Raw genomic sequence first — 23606 nt, 5'->3', positions numbered from 1 at the left:
TGTACGTAATGGGGGTATAATGAATATCAACAGGGCCATACCCATAGATATATATGGCCATACCCCTGTCCCCTGAATAGTTATATTTTGCGTTATTCGTTTTATGACACTCGTCAAGACTAGTCCCACTAAGCGTTTATTGGCTTGTCTTTGTTTCTTAGCAACATGCATGCTTCATTAACACCTAAAGACAATAAATATGTCCGACGATGGCAGTCAAAACAATGGTTTTAAACACACGCACACATCACGTAAACACGCACAAAAACAGTTGACTTACATGTGATAGGTTGGGTTACAGCCAATCTCTGACGATGCAATCCGCCTATCCGATTTGATTGGCTCTCATGTTTACCTCCAACCGTCAGAGTCTGCGCTTTGAGCGCACCGCTGAAATTCAAATTTGAACAGATGTTTGAGAGACGAAAAAGGGAAAGAGTGTCGAGATCTGCGTGTGGAGTAACGACGGCTCACAAGCTGTCATTGTCTAGCGAATCGGTATAGATAAACATATAATAGTTAATACAGTTCTTTACTAGTTTCAACCCGGGATAAACTGTCCCCAGAATGGATCCGTTTACTGAGGTGAGTGAGATACTGTACTGAACTACTAACATAACGCTACGTCGTTAGCTAGCACTAGTAGTCTAGCTAACGTTAGCAAACTTGCCCGATATAGAGAGCCAAGCTAATATAAACCTTAGTTAACCATGTTTGTTGTCTAAAAATAAATTTGCTGTCTTGTTTTCTAACCAAAAAGAAAATTCATTCTCTTTTTGACCCGGTACAAAATATGTGACGTTTGATGTTTCAAATGTCATGCTGACAAAGAACATTAGCATCCTACTTGATAGCTTTGGCTACGTTTAGCCACACCCTTGCCACGTGAATACTGTTGAAAAATAAAACTCTCAGTATCAGATAATAATCAATAGTGTCAGCTACATAGTTTATAAACTTTCTATATAAAAATGTGGGAGGCAAGCTACCATGCTGAATTTCTGTCAAAATCCCTCCCCAACCAGCCTTGGACCTTTTGGACTGCGTGTGAAGGTTTTCTGTCAATGTACTCATTCATTTCCAATTAAGGGAATAACAGTTAGACATTCTTCTTCATGGTCCAAGCCAGTTGATGCCTCAAAGTCCCCCCACCCATTATAAAGGTATTACCCCAGATATTTTTTCTTCTTCGTGGGGAATCTCTATTGAATGTATTTTTTCAGTTGTACAAGGGATTGATTTGTAACTCCTGTAAGACCTTCCATAAGTGCCAGATATGTCAATTCCCTTACTGCAAAACACAGCATTACCATATGCATAGATCAGAGGTAAGAGCTTCAGACAACTCTCCTCCAACCAATGGAATCTAAGAGTTCAAAATTCTGTAACCACACCATAGCAGGAGTGGCTCATTCCTCAGGAATGACACCCCACACTTTTCCACTTGGAAGAGTCACCCAGGCAGCAGTGGAAAAGCAGGAATGCGAGTGTTGAACTATAGCCTGGCAGTAAATCAGATTCACTGTTTGCCTGGGAGGCCAGCCGTTACTGTTTTCATACATACACGAGTAGAGCAGGCGGGAAAAATGAAGAATAGAATAGAAAAGCATGCCATTTGTTTCAAAACATTTCAAACGTTTTTAATGTTAATGTTTATTATCTGTTCTTAATGGATTTTAGTATTTTTTTAATAGATTCAACTGCAGTTTCCAGACTGCTAAAACATGACTGAATACAGTACCAGTAAACTGTTCAGTCCTGACGTTTATTTATTTATTATTCCTAAACTGCAGATTGGGCAAATCTTTCAGACAACCTGTAAATAACTACGTCTCTAGTTGGAATTACTTTATAGTTCTCACTCAAGTTTTCCTCTGGTTTAGAAACTCCTGGAGCGCACACGGGCCCGGAGAGAGAACCTGCAGAAGAAGATTGCTGAGAGGCCCACTGCAGCCAACAGACCGATGGCCAAGAGGGCCAGGGAGCCGCTGGCTGAGACCAACAATATGATCAGCGAACCAGTCATTGACAAAAGTGAGTCACCCCCAGCACCAAATGAGTTCGGTCACAATTTATCTGTGAATAATCCAGCATTCAAATGACAGTGGGGAGTTGTTGTTTTTTTTGCCTCAGCCTTTCAGGAAGTGCTTGAACTTCCTCTTGTACATGACAATCAGGAAGCCTGTTGATCGTCTCTAGCATACGTTCTGTAGCAGGCCTGGGAATATATTGTGCTCCCTAGCTTTGCTTAAGCATTTTGGTATACTTTACCCTAACACAAACATTCTCAAAATAATCTCCTCTCGTGTTTACTTTCTACCCAAGCCCCACACCCATCCTCCAAGCCCTCTCCGTCAAAGCGAAGATGCTCGGGGGAGAATGGCCAGCCAGTTGTGGGGGAAGAGAACCGGGAGCCAGTCTCTGTCTGTCCTGTGGTCTCTGCCACAACAGACCCTCAGACGGACAGGAAGCCCCCTGTGGGTCCAGCCAGCGTGCGATCTTCCACCTCTCTGGACAGGAAGGCTGTGCCTCCTACCACTGCCCATGAGCCAGAGACCGTGGTACCACAACCACCTCCAGCTCAGACCCATGTGGTACGTCCAGCCCCAGAGCCACAGAGGATGGCTGCGAGTGCTGCTCCAGTACCCCAGGGGAGCAGGGATGTGGACATGACCCCCTCCAGCCCAGCTCTGCAGAGGACCAGGGAGGAGCCCATGGAAGCCCCTACCCCGACCACATCTGGCATGAAGTCTCGCCTGCAGAGACTGGCCGAGCAGAGGCATTACTGGGATGCTGACGGTATGGGCATAGCTACTCGTTAGCTACTAGTGTTGACTCTAAACCTTGAGCACTGAATGTTGACTGTTTTGCTTGTTTACACATGACTTGTGTTGGCCTGCATGGTTTTAAATAAATAATTGACCCTGCCCAGGTACCTCTGAGGTGGTCCCAGACTGTGCGTCTCTGTCACCTGTCAAGACTCAGAGAGAGGTGGCCCCGGCTCCTGTCCCCACATCTTCAGGGCCCCCCCTGGGGAGGAAGGGCCGGCTGGCCAACCTCGCGGCCACCATTGGTTCTTGGGAGGATGACCTCAGTCACTCTACGCACAAATCGCAGCCTGAAACCGTGCTAGCCCAGAGAGATTCTGCTGCTATCACCAAACCTAGATATGGTGGACAGCTAAGCAATGCAGCATCCAGCAAGCCCAAACCCAGCTCCAATCAGGTGAGCCATACAAAATACAATCCCTGCTAAACACTGAATGAGGGTATTTTGTTAAATGGGTGTTTTGAATGTGCTGGTGATGACACTTGAGTAATTACATGGCATGTTTTTTTCATTCTGTCTCTGTCTGCTTTATGTTGGGATACATGTGATCAATTAGGGCCCTGTGTCATTTTTGTCTTTGTTCCAGCAGCCTATCTACTCTCCAGTCAAGTCCAACCGAGTGGTTCTGCCAAGCCCTCAGAAGACTGTGGTCCCTGAGGCTAGGCCAGCTGTACAAACAAGCAGAGGGCTGCCCTCACCCGTGGCCAGTCCCCAGAAGATATACCCATCCAGTCAGGGGAGAGCCCTCCCCTCCAGCCCTCAGAAGGTGAGCCCCTCGGTGGCGCCTGTAGCTCAGAGTCCCCTGAAGAACCAGGCTGTCTCCAGTGGCCCCAACTTCAGTCAGAGTCCCCAAAAGCCAGACCTCCCGAACAAGCCCACTCCCACTGTCCCCTCGGTCGTCCAGAGCAGAGAGAAGTTGGCCAAGGAGACCACCACCACCCCCCTGCAGCAGAAAACCCCAGCTGGAGGTCCAGGTGAGAAATGTAGCTTCTGTAACTCCGGAATACAAAAAAACCTAATATTTCATTCAAACTACAGGACAATGAATCATACATAGGTGATTACAGGTGTGCCTGAAGTTCTTGAGCATTGGCGTGATCTCTCCTTCCTCAACCAATCAACTCATAGTCCATGACTGTTTTCACGACACCCAGGCGTCAAGTCATTCCTGGAGCGCTTTGGGGAGAGGTACCAGGAGCGCACCAACCAGAACTCCCCTGCAGGTGGGGCAGCTCAGGCCAGGACCCCCGCCATGCCCCTGCCTGTGACACCCAACACTAGGCTGGTCCAGGAGAGGCTGAGAGGTGCACAGGCCGCCAGCACCGCCACCGCTGATCTCACTCAGAAGCAGAAACTGGTGGGTTTTTAATGAAATGCATTGACTTAATTTAGCAGACGCTTTTGTTCGAAAGCGACATACTGGGGTGGGACTGGAACCCACAAGGTAGTCGACACACATCAATGCAGAAGTAGAACCTGAAGAGGGTGGAGGACTCAAACCCATGATGATGCGCTGCAGTGTGTACAATGATGTGATTCAAACCCACAATATAGTGCACACTGGGTACATTACAGGAGTGATGCTCTATCACAGTGAGCCACCCAGGACTTTTGTGAATTAGAAATTTGTGATTGGATGTTTGAAGAAAACTCACCCACAGTCATGTCCTTTCAGGAGCGCGAGTCTGAACTGGCACAGATTCGCAACCGCTTCCAGAAAGGGAACATGTGGAAAAGCAAGGACGAGGCGGCAGATCCAAAGAAAACCACCAAAATCGTGGTGCGTTGTTCCTTAGTATTTATAAGTTGATTGCTTCAGCGTTGTAAAGTATTAGACAAAGAACGTCTTTCTGTTGCTTCCTCTCAGGAGGTGTTGGAGCAGCCTGAAGAGGTCAAGTCTGCTGAGGCTCAACTAGAGGAAGCAACAGTGCCACCTGCTGAAACCCTGAACTCTCCTGCGTCCAAGTCTCATGTCCATGCAGGTACAGTGGGGGGGAAGACCCACATTCCTGTATTATAATTAATTATGAATTAGGCATGGCACAAAAATAAACTCAGAATAAAATTTGGATTTTGTTGTTCTTCAAAGGCACCGCAGTGATCCCCACACCTCCGGCCTCCAGCCCTCTGAAGAGAGTGGAGTTCTCACTGGAAAAGCCTGTTGAGGACGAGGCCCCAGAGAAACAAGAAGGTAAACAAAAGAGCTGTTAGTGGATCAGCAGAGAGTTGCCTTGTGTTCTTTGGAAGTGTGTACTGATACAAACGGGCCTGTTTCTCTGTCATCCCAGACGAGGTTGTGGTCAGGGAGATTGAGATGAACGTGGACCACTCCATAAACTCTGCAGTCATCAATGAGCTGTTCGATGGTGTGCTGGAGGATAGCGACGAGCGCACCGGAGAGGAGGAGGAGGAGGGTGAGGAAGAGGAAGATGCCCTGAACATTTCCTCAATGTCTCTTCTCACCCCCCTGGTCGAGGCCTCGCTGGTCAAGAGCCCGGAGAGGAGAATGATGGTGAATAAAAGTTGTTTGGAAGCTTAACAAGAACCAGAATCCAAATCAACTCTCTTTTTATCTAGCTGACCTATCAAATAAATCTTCATTGACGAAGCACACTTGTATATCCCCATCCAGACTTCCACCCCAGCCAGCTCATTCATTGAGAAGAGCAACACTCCAGAGAGTGTCTCCAGACAGAGCAAGTTCCAGAGGGCCCGCATGCTCCGAGCTGGCTTGGACACCGTGGAGGGCTCAGACGAAGACCTCAAACTGCCCTACAGGTAGCGCTACCTCTCCTCACCAGCCCTCAGCTGTCTGCATTACTCAGTGTGTGGATGGATGGAGGGAGGGAGACAATGTGCACCTTGCATGTGAATCATCTGCTACACTGCAGCTGGGTGGGACTGACTGTGTTGTCCTCCCGTGTGTTCCAGTATTGACGCCTACAGATCCACCAGGGTCAAGGAGACAGAGAGGCCCCATGTGAAGCAGGTGATCGTGAGGAAGGAGGACGTCTCCCTCCGACCTGAGGATGCCAGGAGCGCCGGCAGCCATGGCAACATCAAGCAGAGGATGAAGGTGAATATTTCAAATCCCTGCTAACTGTTTACACTTTTTAAACACTTGCACTGCAGATGCAGCCCATGTCATCTGCTCAACTAGACACAGTAGGGTTCAGTTACCCACAGTGTCATGGACACCCTCTGATTTGAAACGCCTCATTGTGTTGATTTAAAAGAGGCTGTCCTTCTCCCTCAGATCCTGACCAATGACATGAACCTGCAGCAGACGGTGATCCACCAGGCCAGCCAGGCCCTGAACTGCTGCACGGATGAGGAGCATGGAAAAGGCTCCCAGGTGGAGGCAGAGGCCGAGAGGCTGCTGCTGGTGGCCAGTGAGTGTCCCTCTATAAGCTCAGACCCAGTCACAGCATCACTCGTCCAATCAGCCCTCGTCCGGTCCCACTGCCATGCACAGTGCAGACACTGATCCAAGCAGATGGAAGTAGCTTAAAGGTCATTAAAAGCGCTAACGAGTCTTTGTTGTGTTTCTAAAGCGGAGAGGAGGGGGGCTCTGAAGGCCGAGCTGGACCGTCTGAAGGGAGAGGGTCCTGTAGGCCAGAGGAAGGGGGCCCCAGGGCCCTCTAAGGCCCAGTATGACATGGGGGTCCCGGCCTCAAAGGGCTCCATCTCTCTGCTGGAGCTGAGACTGCCCCTTAAGGCTGACTTCGTCTGCTCCACAGCCAACAAGCCAGGTTAGAAGTCTCCAGAACCGTTGTCCCCCTATAGAAGTGGTTCGGAAATAGTTGAGAGATGCCAACACACACAGTGCTATTGCTAACACAGCCCCCCCTCCCCTTTTTATTTCAGCATCAGCCAGTCATTACTTTTTCCTCATGATTCGGGCCGGAGCAGAGAACATGGTGGCTACTCCGCTGGCCAGCACGCGCAGCGCTCTCAGCGGGGACGCGCTGACCTTCTCCACCAAGTTCACCATGTGAGCGTCATCCTCAGACATCCTCTCTCACCCACAGTTACGTTGACCAGGTTGCAGCACATGACGATGACACGGTGTGACGGTTCTGTCTTCACTTGCAGGTCTGATGTTTCCAATGATTTCGAAATTGACATTGAGGTCTATTGCTTGGTAAGTACTGGGAGAGATTGAAAGAGTAATGAACGTTGATGTTTGCCCTTCAGCGGAAATCATTGACTTGTTTCCCACAGGTGCAGAAGCGGGAACTCCACACTGACAAGAAAAAGAAACCCAGCAAGTCAAAGGTAGGGACATTTACTGCACACTATAGCAATCAAGGGGGAACATGTAAGCGACTTCTAGTTTGTGCAAGAAAACTATTAGGACATTTCCATGGACCTGTTTTTTTATTTTATTTTTTATTAAGGATCATGTTTGTGTTCAGATGATCTGGAGACAAGTTCACAAGAGCCATGAGTTGTGCATTTCGGTAGGGACTTTATGTACCAAGCCCTCACACTGTTATGGGTCGGTGTGTGTGTGTGTGTGATGGTGCCCCTACTGGGTAGAACACTGCTGTAAGACCCCCCTCCTCTCACTGTCATCCCACACATGGTGGTAAACGGTCTGGGGTGGATGTTTTACAGAGGTGACCTTGGCTCCTGAACATTGTTAATGATTCAAATTGATACCTATCCCCCCCCCCCCCCCTTCTTCTTTCTAGGCCATTACTCCGAAGAGATTCCTCGCAATTACTGTAAGTTCTTACTTTCTTGAAACCACAAAGTTGTTTTATTTAATTGAAACTTGATACACAACTGTGTAGGCCTGTTTGCAACAGTAACTCATATTGTTCTTCTCTCTGCCCTTGTAGAAGAGTAGCCAGACTCCAGGTATGAAACTTTTTTCCCTTTTAACAATAATAACTTATAAATGTATACCAGTAGTGGATCGTAGAATAACACTTCCACTCTGTTTGCAGTCATGGCCAGTCCTGGGGGTCCCAACGCAGTTCGCACCAGTAACTTTGCTCTGGTTGGATCCCACAAACTAACTCTGGCCTCAATCGGGAAAAACAAATATTCCTTGGAGAAGGTATTGATTTGACACCATCTTGGTTTTTACTTGAATCACCTACATTGTGTCTGGCATCGGCTGTGTGCCTATCAACAACTCATGCTGAGGGGGATGTTGGTAGAGTGAACTGTGTGTGTGTGCGCATCAGACCCACAACCATAGGCTTGTGTAGGCTTTGTTCGCAGAGGGGAACATACAGACATCCTTCTTTCCCTTGTGGAGTATGCTGTCTCGCTGACACTCACACATCCGTTTCTCTCTTGTAGATCAAATGTGAAGGATTTGAGAGAGCGCTTCTAAGTGACATGTTTCAGAAAAAGGTTCCTACTTGCCGAATGAAATGTTTGCATTTATGTGTGTTTGGGGGAAGGGGAGAGAAAGTTTGTGGCGGTACTAGTTAACCCAATGTTCCATCGTGACACTAACATTCTAACCTTAATCGTTCAGCATGTCTACAATGTTGCAAGGAGAGTAGATTGTGCTGGATGGCTACATTGTGCTTGGTATTTGAATAATCCTATTTACAAGCCAGCATTCATACCATCCTGCCAATTTACATTTCCTCATCTTAATCCTGTCCCGTTATCTCAATGGAGCTTCAGGTTGAGGCAGTGTCTTTCCACAAGTGTGAGGCATTTTCTTAGTGAGCTCTGTTCTCTGTAGGTGCCTTTCCTGTGTCCCCTGGAAGGACATATCTACCTGAAGATGCAGTGTGAGGTGGGCTCTAAGGTTGAGGAGAGGGGTTTCCTGGTGAGTACAAAGTTACAAACCTGCCCAAAGACAGACAATTTAATATATGGAACAAACAGGACTAAATGCTGCATCCAATGAACTGATACCCATCACCTTTAACCCCTGTCTCTCATAGTGCTTTTACCCAGTGTTTCCCAATGAAGCTCAGTGCTTCATTTACATGACGTCTTTCTCCCCAGACGATGTTTGAGGATGTCAGTGGGTTTGGAGCTTGGCATAGGAGGTGGTGCGTCCTCTCAGGATACTGCATCTCCTACTGGACCTACCCAGACGACGAGAGACGCAAGGTAAGGCCATCACAGGGTGGTGACTCAGGCCAGTTAGACTCAGGCCGGTGCTTCTGTATGGATTCAGATCTAAGACTCCTGTGACATATTCTCAATGGGACTGTTCAGTTTCTTCAGGCCTTTCTTTCCTTTTTCCTAGCGCCCAATCGGTCGCATTAACTTGGCGAACTGCACCAGCAAAAAGGTGGATCCTGCGAACCGAGAGTTCTGTGCTCGGCCAAACACGTTTGAGCTCATCACCGTGCGGCCGCAGAGAGAGGAGGATAAAGAGACCCTCGTCAGCCAGTGCAAGAACACCATGTGTGTCACCACGTAAGTCCCCAGCCTTCATCAGCTAATGCTTCATGGTGTCTTAGACAGAACCGCTCTCAAAGGACTACCATTAACGTGGTACAAACCAAGCATAGTGTCATTTTTGAAAAAGTATTATATTGCTTTCCACAGAAACTGGCTGAGTGCTGACACTAAAGATGAGAGGAATCTGTGGATGCAGAAATTGAACCAGGTCCTGGTTGACTTGCGCATGTGGCAGCCAGATTCCTGCTACAGCCCTGCATGAGCAGCCCCACCTGGGCTGGAGGGCCATCATTGACTCTTCGTTGACTCTGCCCATACGCCAGGCATAAGATTACTAAGTGCAATACAAAATGAAAGTTGTTGAATATTTTTACAGGTGGAAAATCTATAGCTTTAGTAATCAGTCATAAGTTATAAGAAATGTAGAGAAATATGAATAAAGCCATACTTTTAGTGACATTTCAGTATTTGGGAGGACTGGTGTTTTAACACCGTCCCCTAAACCCATGTATTTTACTTGGTCCAAAGTATTTAGGAGGGACACTTACATCTGATATTTTGTAACCTGTCTGGCTTGTGTCTTTTGTTATTCCTACCGTTTATGTTGCTAAAAAACAGATGGTTTTACAAGATCAGGGTTTTTTTTGTCAGACAAAATATTATTCAGTTTGTATATTTTACATGGTATGTGCACAAACAACAATTTAGAGTTTAGATGTGATGAGAAAGCGGCAACATTTTCTGTGTGGATGCTTGATTTCTTGCATGATAGCACTGAACACTAGCTTGTAATTTTACATTATTCACTGCAATGCCCTTTTCTTTCTCAGACAAACTCCCTAGCTTTAGCTAAGCGGGTATTTTGATAATATGCTGTATTTATCATGTTGGGAGTCATGAAACATAATATTAGGTTGTCCATTATACGACCAAGAGATCTGCTTGTTTGTTCTATGTAATTGTCTTATACTGTTTCATAAGTGTGCCCAGGAAAAAGTTTTAAATTGTTCAAGTTTACCTTAGTAGTTTTGGTAGGCCTATGCATTATTGGAGGGTGTACATGGCACTATCCTAAAATACAAATGCTCAAGGCCAGGTTTCTAATCACTTAATAGGTAAGACTTGTCAGTACTATTTTTAAGCATATGTCTATATCTACTTTTTGTGATTTTACATGTTTCCCGGTTTGATGCATAGAAAAGTATAAACCTTTTTAAAGCGCAAAATGCTCAGCAAAATTAACGCTAGTCTGTTCCCAGAAGAAAAAACACTCCGAATTTTCCTTGTTGGTCATGTATTGGTGCAAAGATGAAACTTCAATAATAAATGACAGCTTTATCCTAACTGAGGCCTTTCGTATTTATTTTTCATTTGACTGCAATTATCACGGCCAAATCGCAGCGTCAGTCAAATGTTGCTCTTTATCTGTCTGTTGGTTGCTGATGCAAGAGGCTGCTATCATTGGGTATGACTGACGGTGTTAAAACACGCCTTTATATTAGAGCTGTGATCCGATTCGTTACTTTACCGGTTGCTGTATCGGAAACCTTTGGTAGGCGAGGCATATTATTACATCAGTATATTTCTGACGGGATCTGTCCACGCGCAAGGTATGGTTTGACAGTTTTTTAATCTGTTAAAATATGGTAAATTTTAATACGAATCTACGTAGATTAGGACTGTAGGACTAGTATCCAATCCGCTAGCATTTCCTTGCGTGCCAAGAAGTGCCTCGGCCACATGTTCGTTACACATTTAATACTATTCGACACGTGGCTCTCTTGGAATAACGAAAGTAGTGAATGAGAAGTTTCATAATGTCTGAGATAAGTAAGCTACTGGATATTTTAATAATAGGCCTAGTTAAAATGACACGGTCGTATCAGATTTTCTTGTTGGCCAATAAAGGCCATGATTTTAAACATGACAAGCAATTAAAGTTATGATGTTACTTAACCCTTGTGTTATCTTCGGGTCATTCTGACCCATCAGTCATTGTGACCCACTGTCGTATTGCGACAAATTTACCTCATACAAAAACAAAGTGAAGCATTTTCTTTTAACTGTCGGGCTGTCTCAGACCCCCCACATTGCAATGGTTAAAAGAAAATTATTTTTATTTGTTTTTGTATTGGGTGAAATTGGGTAAACACAACGATGGTTCGTTGTGAACCTTTGGGTCATGTGACCCGAAGGCAGCACGAGGGTTAAATAGAGCTCCGGGAGTTGACGTCACGCAATCGCAGCATGCACCGTAGTGATGGGCATTCCGGCTCTTTTTCGTGAGCCGGCTCGTATGGCTGAGCTCACTAAAAAGAGCCGGCTCTTTTGGCTCCCGAACGGCTCTTTAAAAAATACATGTTTTAACTATGAATTTGACTATGATAGGTGTGAAAACAATTTGAATTAAATTATGAAATGAAATCATACTCGACCGTAACCACATATCTTAAAAAATGCATTGATTTGTCATGGCTCTCCGAGTTTTGACTACTCTCTGACTGTGTGAGTTGGCTCGGCCCTCCCTCATGCAGGATTAACAGGAACAGAATGTGAGGATGATCGTGTGCGCCTTTCAGTGGCGGTTCTACATTGAATTACCCCCCCCCCCCCCCCCCCCCCCCCTATTGAAATCAAAAGGCTGTTGTGGTAACACCGATTATGTTCTATACAGCTAAAACAGCCTGGGGTCAAATTGACACCAAACATAATAGGAGGGTTACATAAACATGCCCTTACACGCTAAATGTCTGTTATTACATGCTATATTAATATAACTTTTAGGGAGGAACACTTTTAGTTATGACGTTAAACTATACTTTGTCACAAAATATAGTTGTAGCAAATAGCAAATGTTCGTCTTTGAAACTACCTACAGATTTGAAAATTCCGTTGGCTAATTACAGGGCCTAACCTAAATAATGAAAATAAATAATAACTGAACTTGTAACAGTTTTGTTGCAAAGCACACTATTATGGTGAAATGTTATCTCGTGTTTGTTGAGTTAAAACCGAAATATTGTTGTTGCATAGCAAGCATCATAGCAAAAAGGCTAACAAACGTAAAAGTTAGCCTATACCCATTTTTTTTTAAATTCGCCATTTCACACAAAGCAGGAACTTTAGGCCTATATTTATAATATTATGAATTGTCCGTTCCATTTGGGAGACCCAGTCAGGTGAGCTGTCTGTCCCTCCCTTTTTTTCACACAGCTTCTGTGCACGGCACCTTCTCAGCAAGCAGGGGTGCCTGCAGCTGCCTGAAGGGGGCGCCAATTTGCCAATTCCCCACACAGTGAAATGATAGAAAAGAGAAAACCGCTTCGCGGCGCAGAGATTTTTATTTATTTATTTTATGCTCGTGCGCCCCCCACGTGACATGAAAAAATGCCGCCCCGGGCGGCTGCCCGGTCCGCCCGTGCCTAAAATCGCCCCTGCCGCCTTTAAGCCTACAAGTATTTTTTTGTTGTTCTTTGAATTAGTCAATTATTTTAAATACAATTAAAATTCATTATTTCATGATCATTTAGTTTTTATAGGCTGTATTAATCTATTAAAAATAGAGTCGGCTCTTCAGATATGCGAGCCAGCTCCGACGTTCACCTTCAAGAGCCGGCTCTTAGAGCCGGATCGTTCGCGAACGACCCATCACTAATGCACCGGTCATCGCCATTTTGGCAGTAAAGTGGAGAGCCATCGGGGAAAAGATAAAGGGAGAGCATTTTATAGGATTCATAAGATCCAGAGAGAAGAACCCCATAATTCCTGACAACCACCCATGGCTTCAACTGAAGATCATTCAGTCTCTTGGAATGACTTATCTGTAATAAATGTTATGGCATTTTTGTGATGAAAAGTGCACTGATATAATGAACGTTAGCCAAAGTTAGTAGCTAACCGTTGACGAACGTTACAGACTAGCTAACACTAGCTAGCTATAGAAGTTATAAAACTGACTGCATTAGCTAACGTTACACATTGAAATGTGTAGCCGGTAGACTAAAAAGCTGAATATTCATCACTAATCCCGCTGATTGCGTCCATTTATATCCCTCCAGGCTTTTGTAGGCTTTCAAAGACTCTCCAGAGTAGGACGAATGAAAGTTGATAGAGAGTTGTAAATATCTGGATACATAACGTCATGGAAGCCTTCCGTTTCACTCGTAAAGGTCGTAAAAATAACTCCGGGAGCATTATATGGATCACTAATGTTTAATCGATCAAGTTTTGCTTTATAGTTGCCTATGTCTTTTGAATTAAAGTGCGCAGTGAACTCGGACAGGTTGAAATGCCTGCTGGCGAGGTTTATTTTTGCCACTACTTTCCTGCCAAAATGGCGACGTAAACAGTAAAGTCACGTGACGTCCGGAGCTCTATTGCAGCCCCCTCCAGTTACATAGGCTACCTGTATCTAATCTCAAAACCACTTCATCTATTTCCAGACTCAAAATGTGTGGAATATGGGCATTATTTGGCAGCGATGAGTGTCTGTCAGTTCAGTGCATCAATGCCATGAAGATTTCCCATAGAGGTCCTGATGCTTTTCGTTTTGAGAATGTTAACGGCCACACAAACTGCTGCTTTGGGTTTCATCGCTTGGCAATTGTGGACCCACTCTACGGAATGCAGCCGCTCCGCATCAAGAAGTTTCCGTTCTTGTGGCTGTGCTACAATGGGGAGATCTACAACCACCATACGGTAGGGAAGCCATTAAGTTATCTATTGTCTGGAAGTTGATCAAGGTACTCTGCTTGTTTTAATGAGTTGAGGGCAAGAATGGAAGTTTGTTAGATTGCATTTGTTCTTATAGTGTACATGTTATTAAAATATTATATGGAGCTTTTCTACATACCTTATTTGGTACTAATTATCATTATTAAATTATTCTGCTTTTTCACAAGGTTATGTTGTTTTGCTTCCACCTTTCCAACTCTTAGCTGAAGAAGCAGTTTGAATTTGACTGCCAGACTAACGTGGACGGTGAGGTCCTGCTCCACCTCTATGACAGGTTTGGCATCCAGAAGATGGCTTCCCTCCTGGACGGAGTGTTTGCCTTTGTCCTGCTAGACACCGCCAACAGGAAGGTTTATCTGGGGAGGGACACGTATGGTGTGCGTCCGTTGTTCAGACTTCTGACGGACAACGGGTTTCTGGCAGTCTGCTCCGAGGCCAAAGGTAACTGGTTTTGGAATCTGCAGTTTTGCACTGTTACATTTACACTCCACTTTTAGCTGACCCTCATATTTTCAGTAACTGCTTTCAGATGAAAATTGGGTTTTAACTCAACCAGAAGTTTTAGTGTTTAGTTACTACTGTGTCTGACTTGCCTTTTTCCAGAACTCAAGCTTGGCAGCTTCTGTAGGGAGGAAGCAGTGCTTTATATTTCTGAGCTGTGACTTGATCAATGTTTTGAATATTCCCCCCCCCCCCCCCCCCCTAATAATCACATTTTCTGTGTACATTCCACAGGCCTGACCCAGATCACACACTCCATGTCCAGTCCTGCTAAGATCACTCCTTTCCTCCCGGGCCACTTCGAGGAGTTCAACCTGAAGCCCTCTGGGAAGGTGGATTCCCTTCAGATGACCCGCTTCCACTGCTGCTCTGATGAACCCAAACATGCCATCTATGACAGTGTGGAGAGTCTTTCTTCAGGTACTGCATTTACACAATGTAAATCTTTGAGTTATTTCTGTTCTATTCTGCCATGTTTGGTACAAACAGGCCTTTTGTATGATGCTTTGGTGGAATAAACTGAGACATTTAAGTCTCGTCTTAAAACCAATTTTTATTCTTTGGCTTTCGAGTCAGTTTAGGGTCACTCGTGCTTACTGTAATTGTGTTGTTTGTCTGTTGTTCTTATTTATTGTTGTTTTTCCCTATTTGATGATTTTGTACAGCACTTTGGTCGGCATTGGCTGTTTTTAAATGTGCTTTATAAATAAAACTGACTTGACTTTGGTCCTGTTGTTCCTTCTGCAGGTTTTGACAAGGACACTGTGAAGAGCAACATTCGGACTTTGTTTGAGAATGCTGTGCGGAAACGCCTAATGGCTCATAGGAGAATTGGATGTCTTCTGTCCGGTACAGTGGCCCTTCCAGACTTTTCGGTAGCCAATCATTCAGCTGTTGACATAAAATATGTTCCAATTTGAACATACGGTGCAAATAATCTTTTATCAGGTGGCCTAGATTCCAGCCTGGTTGCAGCAACACTTGTAAAACTGTCCAAAGAGGAGAAGTTAAAATACCCCATCCAGACATTTGCCATTGGGGCTGAGGATAGTCCAGATATCCTGGCTGCTCGCAAGGTAAAACCCCTTCATCAAACCTCGGTTATGAAAAGGTTCCACCTGTCCTACCTTCAGAAAACAGCTTTTGTTTGGGGGGATTGGCCCAATAGGTGGCGGCTCATATTGGCAGTGAGCATCATGAGGTGAACTTCACTGCAGAGGAGGGCCTTCAAGCTGTGGACGAAGTCATTCTCCACCTGGAGACCTATGACATCACCACCGTACGAGCCTCAGTTGGTGAGAGAACTCGGTGTTCCGTTGTCATGGAAACAGAGCAGACGAAGGCTTAAATTTGTTTGGGACTAAATCTGATTTGGAACATCATTAACCTACAGTTTATTTAAATGTGCTTGCTGACCTCAGCTTATTGAGTTCAGGCAGGCTACATTCCTTTTCCTTTCCTTCCTTGGATAAACTATTGGAAAAGGGATTGTCTTTAATGTTTGATAATAATGCTCCTGAACAGACAAACCAACTAGCTTTTTGGTGAAGGGGGGATATGAAAATGTAATTTCCACTAGTGAAATCTGAATCGCTACTAGTTTAGACCTACTGATTAAATGTTAAAAGGGCTTTCCATACAAGGTGGCGTACATTCCTATGTAAGACAACCAACACAAACAAGAAGCAGGCGGGACACATTATTGACCCTTCCCACCCCCACCTTCTCTTTCTGATCCTGTCTCTGTAGGCATGTATCTGGTATCCAAGTATATCCAAGAGAAGACAGACAGCGTGGTCATCTTCTCTGGTGAAGGATCAGATGAGCTAACACAAGGATACATCTACTTTCATAAGGCACGCAGCTTGTAACAGTGTATTCTGTTATCCACCGGTCTGTAGGAGGCAGTAGGTCAATATGCTCATAGTGGTTTTCATTCCAGGCACCCAACCCCAAGGCAGCAGCGGAGGACAGTGTCCGTCTGTTGGAAGAGCTCTACTTGTTTGACGCACTACGGGCTGACCGCACCACTGCTGCACACGGGTAAGGTTATGTTAGCTTAGGTGTCCATCCACCCATAAAGCCATCGGTTTGATCCCTATCCTCCCATTCATTATTTATTTGACCACCAATTAATTCCCTATCCCAGACATCCCAAGTCTCCCAGAAGTTCCGGGAGTGTCCGGAAATCTGGGATTTTGTATTTAGAGCGAGCGAGAGACTGTCCAATGGTCATGTATTGGAGACAGGTGCATATCGCGCATCCAGATTCTGTACATTAATCAAGTATCTCCTCTTTCTCTCCCTTTCCTCTCTGTTTCCAGTCTGGAGCTCAGAGTGCCATTCCTGGACCACAGGTTTACTGCTTACTACCTCTCCCTACCTGAAGAAATGAGGATTCCCAAGGTTAGTGTCCTCATCCACGCTCTACTTTTTCACCAATACTTACTTTATCCATGTTTTGGGGTGAAGAAATGGTACAAGACACTAGCAAGATGGAAGGTAGCATGTTGTTGAAGTGTTGATTGACTGTATTGTACATTCTGCTGGGCCAGGATGGTGTGGAGAAGCACCTTCTAAGGGACTCGTTCAAAGGACTGAACCTGATTCCAGAGGACATCCTGTGGAGACGCAAGGAAGCCTTCAGTGACGGCATGACATCCGTGAAGAAGTCTTGGTACACCAGCCTGCAAGAACACCTGGAGTCTGAGGTATACATTCTTGATAACACATACATCAAAAACATGCTGTTCTTTACAAGCTTCTTACTACATGTTTTCTCTGTATAACAAGGTTAACGACTCCCAGCTTGAGAAGGCACACAAAACATTTTCTCACCTCACCCCGAAGACCAAAGAGGCCTACCATTACAGGCAGATCTTTGAGAAGCACTTCCCAGGTCGATCCGACTGGCTGTCCCACTACTGGATGCCCCGCTGGATCGACGCCACTGACCCCTCGGCCAGAACCCTGTCCTTCTACACGTCAGAGAAGGACCAGTGACCCAACCGTGCCTCTACCTGAATGTCAGCTGTCCATCCCGCCAGTTACAATCCCCTCTTTCACCGATGCAAGACTGCCGCAGTGTGTTGTAACTCATTAGTTTAGTTTTTATCAAGAGCAACTCCTCCTGTTCTGTGTGGGTTCATGTAAGTGTTGGGAGACATGGACATTGTTGTAGCCTTCTGACTGGAGTGCAACAGACTTGGTGTCAAGCCTGCCTAGATCACAGACTTGGACCAACAGGATGCTGACGAACTGCCTTTCAATCTCTTAACTATCCCACGTGATTATTTTTATTAGTCTTTTATTCTGGCTGCAGGCTTGGTTTATAAACATGTAACAAGTACTACATATTTATGTAGTGCTACAAAGCTGTGGTTTGATCAGCACTTCCATAAAAAATAAAATGAATTTCCGAGTCTTGAATTTTTGGGTCAGATTTTTTTTTTTCATTGAAATATGTGAATTCGGTGTTGTTTAAATTATTCAAAGTATTCAATGCCTTTTAAAATTCAAAACATGTCACTGATTTGCTTCCATACAAATGGCATCGCGCCCTGTGCTGACATCCTGAATATGTGACTGTCAAGCTCGTGGGAGCAACTTCCGGGTCACAACACTAAAATCTATGCAAAATTGAGAAAGGAGATTTCCACACACAATTTTAATTCCCGATTTCCATGTTTAAGCACATCAAAGAAAATCAGATAACGGGTTGTTTTTTTGTTTTCCGTTTTCTATTATCGAAACAAAAAACGGAAAACTACCCATTTTCCGTTTTCCTATTTCTAAATGGTAGTCGGGAAACAGATCTTTTCCCGATTTTGATTTCTAATTTCAAAACGAAAATCCATTGGCCGCAAAGTACAAATCCATTGGCCGCAAAGTACACGGACCAAAACCACGCCTCTCTAAAGAGCTGTGATCCGATTCGTTGCATCACTTCAGCTGATCACGGAACTGAAAACGTGTTTGAGTGGAGGGTAATTCTTGTAGCATCAGTCAATCCTTGTGATACATTGTTAAAATCAAACAGCGTTATATCAGTCCATCACTGAAGGGATTAGTCCACGCGCAAGGTAGGGGATTGCCGTTTTTCTCTTTTTGTTACAAAATATTTGTATTAGGGCAAGTTGTACGTAGATAATGGAGCTAGTATCAGCAATCATAGGTTGCAATCCACCGGCATGGGCGAGCATTCAATGAAGTATTTCAGCCACATGATATTGACTCATGAAATAACCCTAGACTTATTTACAGGAAATAACCCACCAAATGTTTATTATTGTCCAGTAATGAATGAAATCACACGGGAGTCTGTGATGAGTAGGCTACCGAAATAATAGTTAGGCTTTCTTAATAGGGGACAATTGCATCAGATTTTCTGATGCAATTATCTGATGCAAAATCGATAATATTACACAAGCAATTAAAGTTATTTTAGTTCATTGCAACCCCACCCAATAACGTCTATTTCTTATTCCAGACTCAAAATGTGTGGAATATGGGCTTTGTTTGGCAGCGATGAGTGTCTGTCAGTTCAGTGCACCAATGCCATGAAGATCGCCCATAGAGGTCCTGATGCTTTTCGTTTTGAGAATGTTAACGGCCACACAAACTGCTGCTTTGGGTTTCATCGCTTGGCAATTGTGGACCCACTCTACGGAATGCAGCCGCTCCGCATCAAGAAGTTTCCGTTCTTGTGGCTGTGCTACAATGGGGAGATCTACAACCACCATACGGTAGGGAAGCCATTAAGTTATCTATTGTCTGGAAGTTGATCAAGGTACTCTGCTTGTTTTAATGAGTTGAGGGCAAGAATGGAAGTTTGTTAGATTGCATTTGTTCTTATAGTGTACATGTTATTAAAATATTATATGGTGCTTTTCTACATAGCCTACCTTATTTGGTACTAATTATCATTATTAAATTATTCTGCTTTTTCACAAGGTTATGTTGTTTTGCTTCCACCTTTCCAACTCTTAGCTGAAGAAGCAGTTTGAATTTGACTGCCAGACTAACGTGGACGGTGAGGTCCTGCTCCACCTCTATGACAGGTTTGGCATCCAGAAGATGGCTTCCCTCCTGGACGGAGTGTTTGCCTTTGTCCTGCTAGACACCGCCAACAGGAAGGTTTATCTGGGGAGGGACACGTATGGTGTGCGTCCGTTGTTCAGACTTCTGACGGACAACGGGTTTCTGGCAGTCTGCTCCGAGGCCAAAGGTAACTGGTGTTGTAATCTGCAGTTTTGCACCAGTATTTTAACAACTGTAACTTGAATTTTAAAGAGTAATTAAACACCCCAAGTTCAGCTTTTGCTCATAACTCACAGGGTTTTAACTCAAGAGGTTTAGGTTTTTAGTGACTTAAGTGTGACTGACTTGCCTTTTCCAGAACTCAAGCTTGGTAACTTGTCTATAAAGAGGAGGCAGTGCTGTATATTTCTGTAGCTGTGGTCTGATCAATGTTTTGCAAGTCCCCCCCAAAAATAATCAACTTTTCTGTTCATGTGTACATTCCACAGGCCTGACCCAGATCACACACTCCATGTCCAGTCCTGCTAAGATTACTCCTTTCCTCCCGGGCCACTTCGAGGAGTTCAACCTGAAGCCCTCTGGGAAGGTGGATTCCCTTCAGATGACCCGCTTCCACTGCTGCTCTGATGAACCCAAACATGCCATCTATGACAGTGTGGAGAGTCTTTCTTCAGGTACTGCATACTGTAGCAACCCAGGGGACTTGAAAGCCAGATTCACAATGAAATAGGAGACTCAGAGACAATTAGCTGTAACATAAAGTGTCCTTTAATAACTGATGTCAGGAGAAGGGTAGTGGGACAAACTGTAACTCAGGATTCTTCAAGTCCGGGGTCTGTCAGCCTTCATGCGGTGTTGTCCTGTGGGGGGTTTAGAGCAGAGAGAGGTCAGTCCTTTGTCCAGCCGATCTCCTTCCTGGACAACACTCCTGCAGGGTTGCCTCCCTGGTCCTTTGTTCCTCACTTTCCTCTCATGCGGCCTTGGGCTGGCTCCCTTAATGCCTTCCCCTGATCACCTGATGGGCTGCAGGTGTGACCAGTGCCATGTGCCAAGTCGCTGCAGCACTTCAACAGGCAGATAGACTCCCTCTATCACCTCCCCCAATCTAAGCCCATGGACCCGCCCTCTGTGCCGGATTGGCTGGTTTCCCCTGGTTTGCTACAATACACACAATGTCAATCTTTGAGTAATTTTTTTGTTGGATTCTGCCATGTTTGGTACAAACAGGCCCTTTGTATAATGCTTTGGTCCTGTTGTTCCTTCTGCAGGTTTTGACAAGGACACTGTGAAGAGCAACATTCGGACTTTGTTTGAGAATGCTGTGCGGAAACGCCTAATGGCTCATAGGAGAATTGGATGTCTTCTGTCCGGTACAGTGGCCCTTCCAGACTTTTCGGTAGGCATTCATTCAGCTGTTGACATAAAATATGTTCCAACTTGAACATATGGTGCAAATAATCTTTTATCAGGTGGCCTAGATTCCAGCCTGGTTGCAGCAACACTTGTAAAACTGTCCAAAGAGGAGAAGTTAAAATACCCCATCCAGACATTTGCCATTGGGGCTGAGGATAGTCCAGATATCCTGGCTGCTCGCAAGGTAAAACCCCTTCATCAAACCTCGGTTATGAAAAGGTTCCACCTGTCCTACCTTCAGAAAACAGCTTTTGTTTGGGGGGATTGGCCCAATAGGTGGCGGCTCATATTGGCAGTGAGCATCATGAGGTGAACTTCACTGCAGAGGAGGGCCTTCAAGCTGTGGACAAAGTCATTCTCCACCTGGAGACCTATGACATCACCACCGTACGAGCCTCAGTTGGTGAGAGAACTCGGTGTCCCGTTGTCATGGAAACAGAGCAGACGAGGGCTTTTTGCACTAAGTAGTCCTACATCTCATATGTTGTCCTGTGCTTTGGGTGAATTAAGTTTGTTTGGGGAAAACTCTGAAGAGGTAAATGAGCCACCAAATTTTTATTGACAATGTACTTGCTGGCTACATTCTTTTTCCTACAGTTTGGTTGAATCTGATGGGAACTAAAAGCCATTCAACTGAAACAACCTTCCAGAGTTATTGGATAAGCTATTGTATGAGGGCTAGCCTTTAATGTTTGTTGTAATGGTACAACAGACAAACCAACTATCTTATTTGACTTATTATGGAATAGTACATGTGTGTATTGTCCTCTAGGTGGCATTAAAACACTACGCAAGAAAACCAGGAACACAAAACAGGAAGGACATATTATTGACCCCTCTACCTCCCCCAACCCCCACCTTATTTTTCTATCCTGTCTCTATAGGCATGTTCCTGGTGTCAAAGTACATCCGGGAGAAGACAGACAGCGTGGTCATCTTCTCTGGTGAAGGATCAGATGAGCTTACACAAGGATACATCTACTTTCATAAGGCACGCAGCTTGTAACAGTGTATTCTGTTATCCACCGGTCTGCAGGAGGCAGTAGGTCAATATGCTCATAGTGGTTTTCATTCCAGGCACCTAACCCCAAGGCAGCAGCGGAGGACAGTGTCCGTCTGTTGGAAGAGCTCTACTTGTTTGACGCACTACGGGCTGACCGCACCACTGCTGCACACGGGTAAGGTTATGTTAGCTTAGGTGTCCATCCACCCATAAAGCCATCGGTTTGATCCCTATCCCAGACATCCCAAGTCTCCCAGAAGTTCCGGGAGTGTCCGGAAATCGGGGATTTTGTATTTAGAGTGAGCGAGAGACTGTCCAATGGTCATGTATGGTGGAGACAGGTGCATATCGAGCATCCAGATTCTGTACATTAATCAAGTATCTCCTCTTTCTCTCCCTTTCCTCTCTGTTTCCAGTCTGGAGCTCAGAGTGCCATTCCTGGACCACAGGTTTACTGCTTACTACCTCTCCCTACCTGAAGAAATGAGGATTCCCAAGGTAAGTGTCTTCATCCACGCCCTACTTTTTCACCAATACTTACTTTATCCATGTTTTTGTATAAAGAAATGGTACAAGACACTAGCAAGATGGAAGGTAGCATGTTGTTGATACCTTGATACCAGTGTTGATTGACTGTATTGTACATTCTGCTGGACCAGGATGGTGTGGAGAAGCACCTTCTAAGGGACTCGTTCAAAGGACTGAACCTGATTCCAGAGGACATCCTGTGGAGACGCAAGGAAGCCTTCAGTGACGGCATGACATCCGTGAAGAAGTCTTGGTACACCAGCCTGCAAGAACACCTGGAGTCTGAGGTATACATTCTTGATAACACATACATCAAAAACATGCTGTTCTTTACAAGCTTCTTACTACATGTTTTCTCTGTATAACAAGGTTAACGACTCCCAGCTTGAGAAGGCACACAAGACATTTTCTCACCTCACCCCGAAGACCAAAGAGGCCTACCATTACAGGCAGATCTTTGAGAAGCACTTCCCAGGTCGTTCCGACTGGCTGTCCCACTACTGGATGCCCCGCTGGATCGACGCCACTGACCCCTCGGCCAGAACCCTGTCCTTCTACACGTCAGAGAAGGACCAGTGACCCAACCGTGCCTCTACCTGAATGTCAGCTGTCCATCCCGCCAGTTACAATCCCCTCTTTCACCGATGCAAGACTGCCGCAGTGTGTTGTAACTCATTAGTTTAGTTTTTATCAAGAGCAACTCCTCCTGTTCTGTGTGGGGTCATGTAAGGAATGGGAGACCTGGACATTGTTGATGGCCTTCTGACTACAACAGCCTTTTTTTCCTCTTATGTTCGCTTGCTGCACTCATCTTAGTCATGGTGCCTGTTGCTAACCAATTAATGCTCTATTAAACAGAGTGAAACATTTGTGCTGTGTGTGTGTACATTGATACAGATTGAATCAATGCTTATAGAATGGGTTGCACAAGAACACAAATAGAAACATGCTAGCTACATTTTTGAATTGAATCATCTGTACCAAATTCAATCAATTCAGTTTGAACCTAATAAAATAATCTGTGATGACACTATCACGTAATGATCTGGATCACTGACTTGAGTGACTCAATCAGACGTTTTTGCTGACAACTTGACTTGAGTCCAGCACACTTCTAGCTGTACTGTCCACCAGAGGGCTCCTCCCTCCATAGCATATCTACTGCTCTATT

General features: G+C 45.0%; 3 protein-coding genes across 7 annotated transcripts; all 3 read left to right on the top strand.

Annotated features, from left to right (window-relative positions):
* Positions 1-379: 379 nt before the first annotated feature.
* On the top strand, positions 380-10564 carry anln (anillin, actin binding protein). 4 transcript variants are annotated; one of them, XM_062445658.1, is made up of 25 exons: positions 380-585; positions 1884-2034; positions 2326-2799; positions 2933-3225; positions 3416-3803; positions 3984-4186; positions 4505-4606; positions 4697-4811; positions 4919-5020; positions 5118-5341; positions 5462-5607; positions 5761-5905; positions 6086-6221; positions 6384-6581; positions 6697-6823; positions 6925-6973; positions 7054-7107; positions 7230-7292; positions 7527-7559; positions 7677-7695; positions 7785-7897; positions 8543-8629; positions 8812-8919; positions 9059-9231; positions 9364-10564. In XM_062445658.1, the coding sequence occupies exons 1-25, from the start codon at positions 568-570 to the stop codon at positions 9476-9478; spliced, it is 3636 nt and encodes a 1211-aa protein (XP_062301642.1). In that variant the 5' UTR covers positions 380-567; the 3' UTR covers positions 9479-10564. The 4 variants fall into 4 exon arrangements, with proteins under 4 accessions (XP_062301642.1, XP_062301641.1, XP_062301640.1 ...); XM_062445657.1 differs by having other exon boundaries at positions 381-585; positions 3419-3803; positions 4505-4609; XM_062445656.1 differs by having other exon boundaries at positions 381-585; positions 4505-4609.
* Positions 10565-10699: 135 nt separating this feature from the next.
* LOC134040624 (asparagine synthetase [glutamine-hydrolyzing]-like) lies at positions 10700-17880 on the top strand. 2 transcript variants are annotated; one of them, XM_062486610.1, is made up of 12 exons: positions 10700-10826; positions 13659-13914; positions 14154-14391; positions 14686-14871; positions 15199-15300; positions 15400-15527; positions 15620-15746; positions 16201-16307; positions 16394-16494; positions 16776-16857; positions 17007-17162; positions 17245-17880. In XM_062486610.1, exons 2-12 carry the CDS (start codon positions 13666-13668, stop codon positions 17452-17454), a joined length of 1686 nt encoding a protein of 561 aa, XP_062342594.1. In that variant the 5' UTR covers positions 10700-10826; positions 13659-13665; the 3' UTR covers positions 17455-17880. The 2 variants fall into 2 exon arrangements, with proteins under 2 accessions (XP_062342594.1, XP_062342595.1); XM_062486611.1 differs by lacking the exon at positions 10700-10826 and adding an exon at positions 11032-11046.
* Positions 17881-18408: 528 nt separating this feature from the next.
* On the top strand, positions 18409-23468 carry asns (asparagine synthetase). The gene is made up of 12 exons (XM_062486613.1): positions 18409-18533; positions 18941-19196; positions 19441-19678; positions 19980-20165; positions 20760-20861; positions 20961-21088; positions 21181-21307; positions 21789-21895; positions 21982-22082; positions 22324-22405; positions 22567-22722; positions 22805-23468. The coding sequence occupies exons 2-12, from the start codon at positions 18948-18950 to the stop codon at positions 23012-23014; spliced, it is 1686 nt and encodes a 561-aa protein (XP_062342597.1). The 5' UTR covers positions 18409-18533; positions 18941-18947; the 3' UTR covers positions 23015-23468.
* Positions 23469-23606: the final 138 nt, after the last annotated feature.

This window comes from Osmerus eperlanus, chromosome 20 (assembly GCF_963692335.1).
Source record: "Osmerus eperlanus chromosome 20, fOsmEpe2.1, whole genome shotgun sequence".
Taxonomy (NCBI): Eukaryota; Metazoa; Chordata; class Actinopteri; order Osmeriformes; family Osmeridae; genus Osmerus; species Osmerus eperlanus.
Note: the sequence above shows the minus strand (reverse complement) of the source record. Positions and strands in the feature narration are given on the sequence as shown.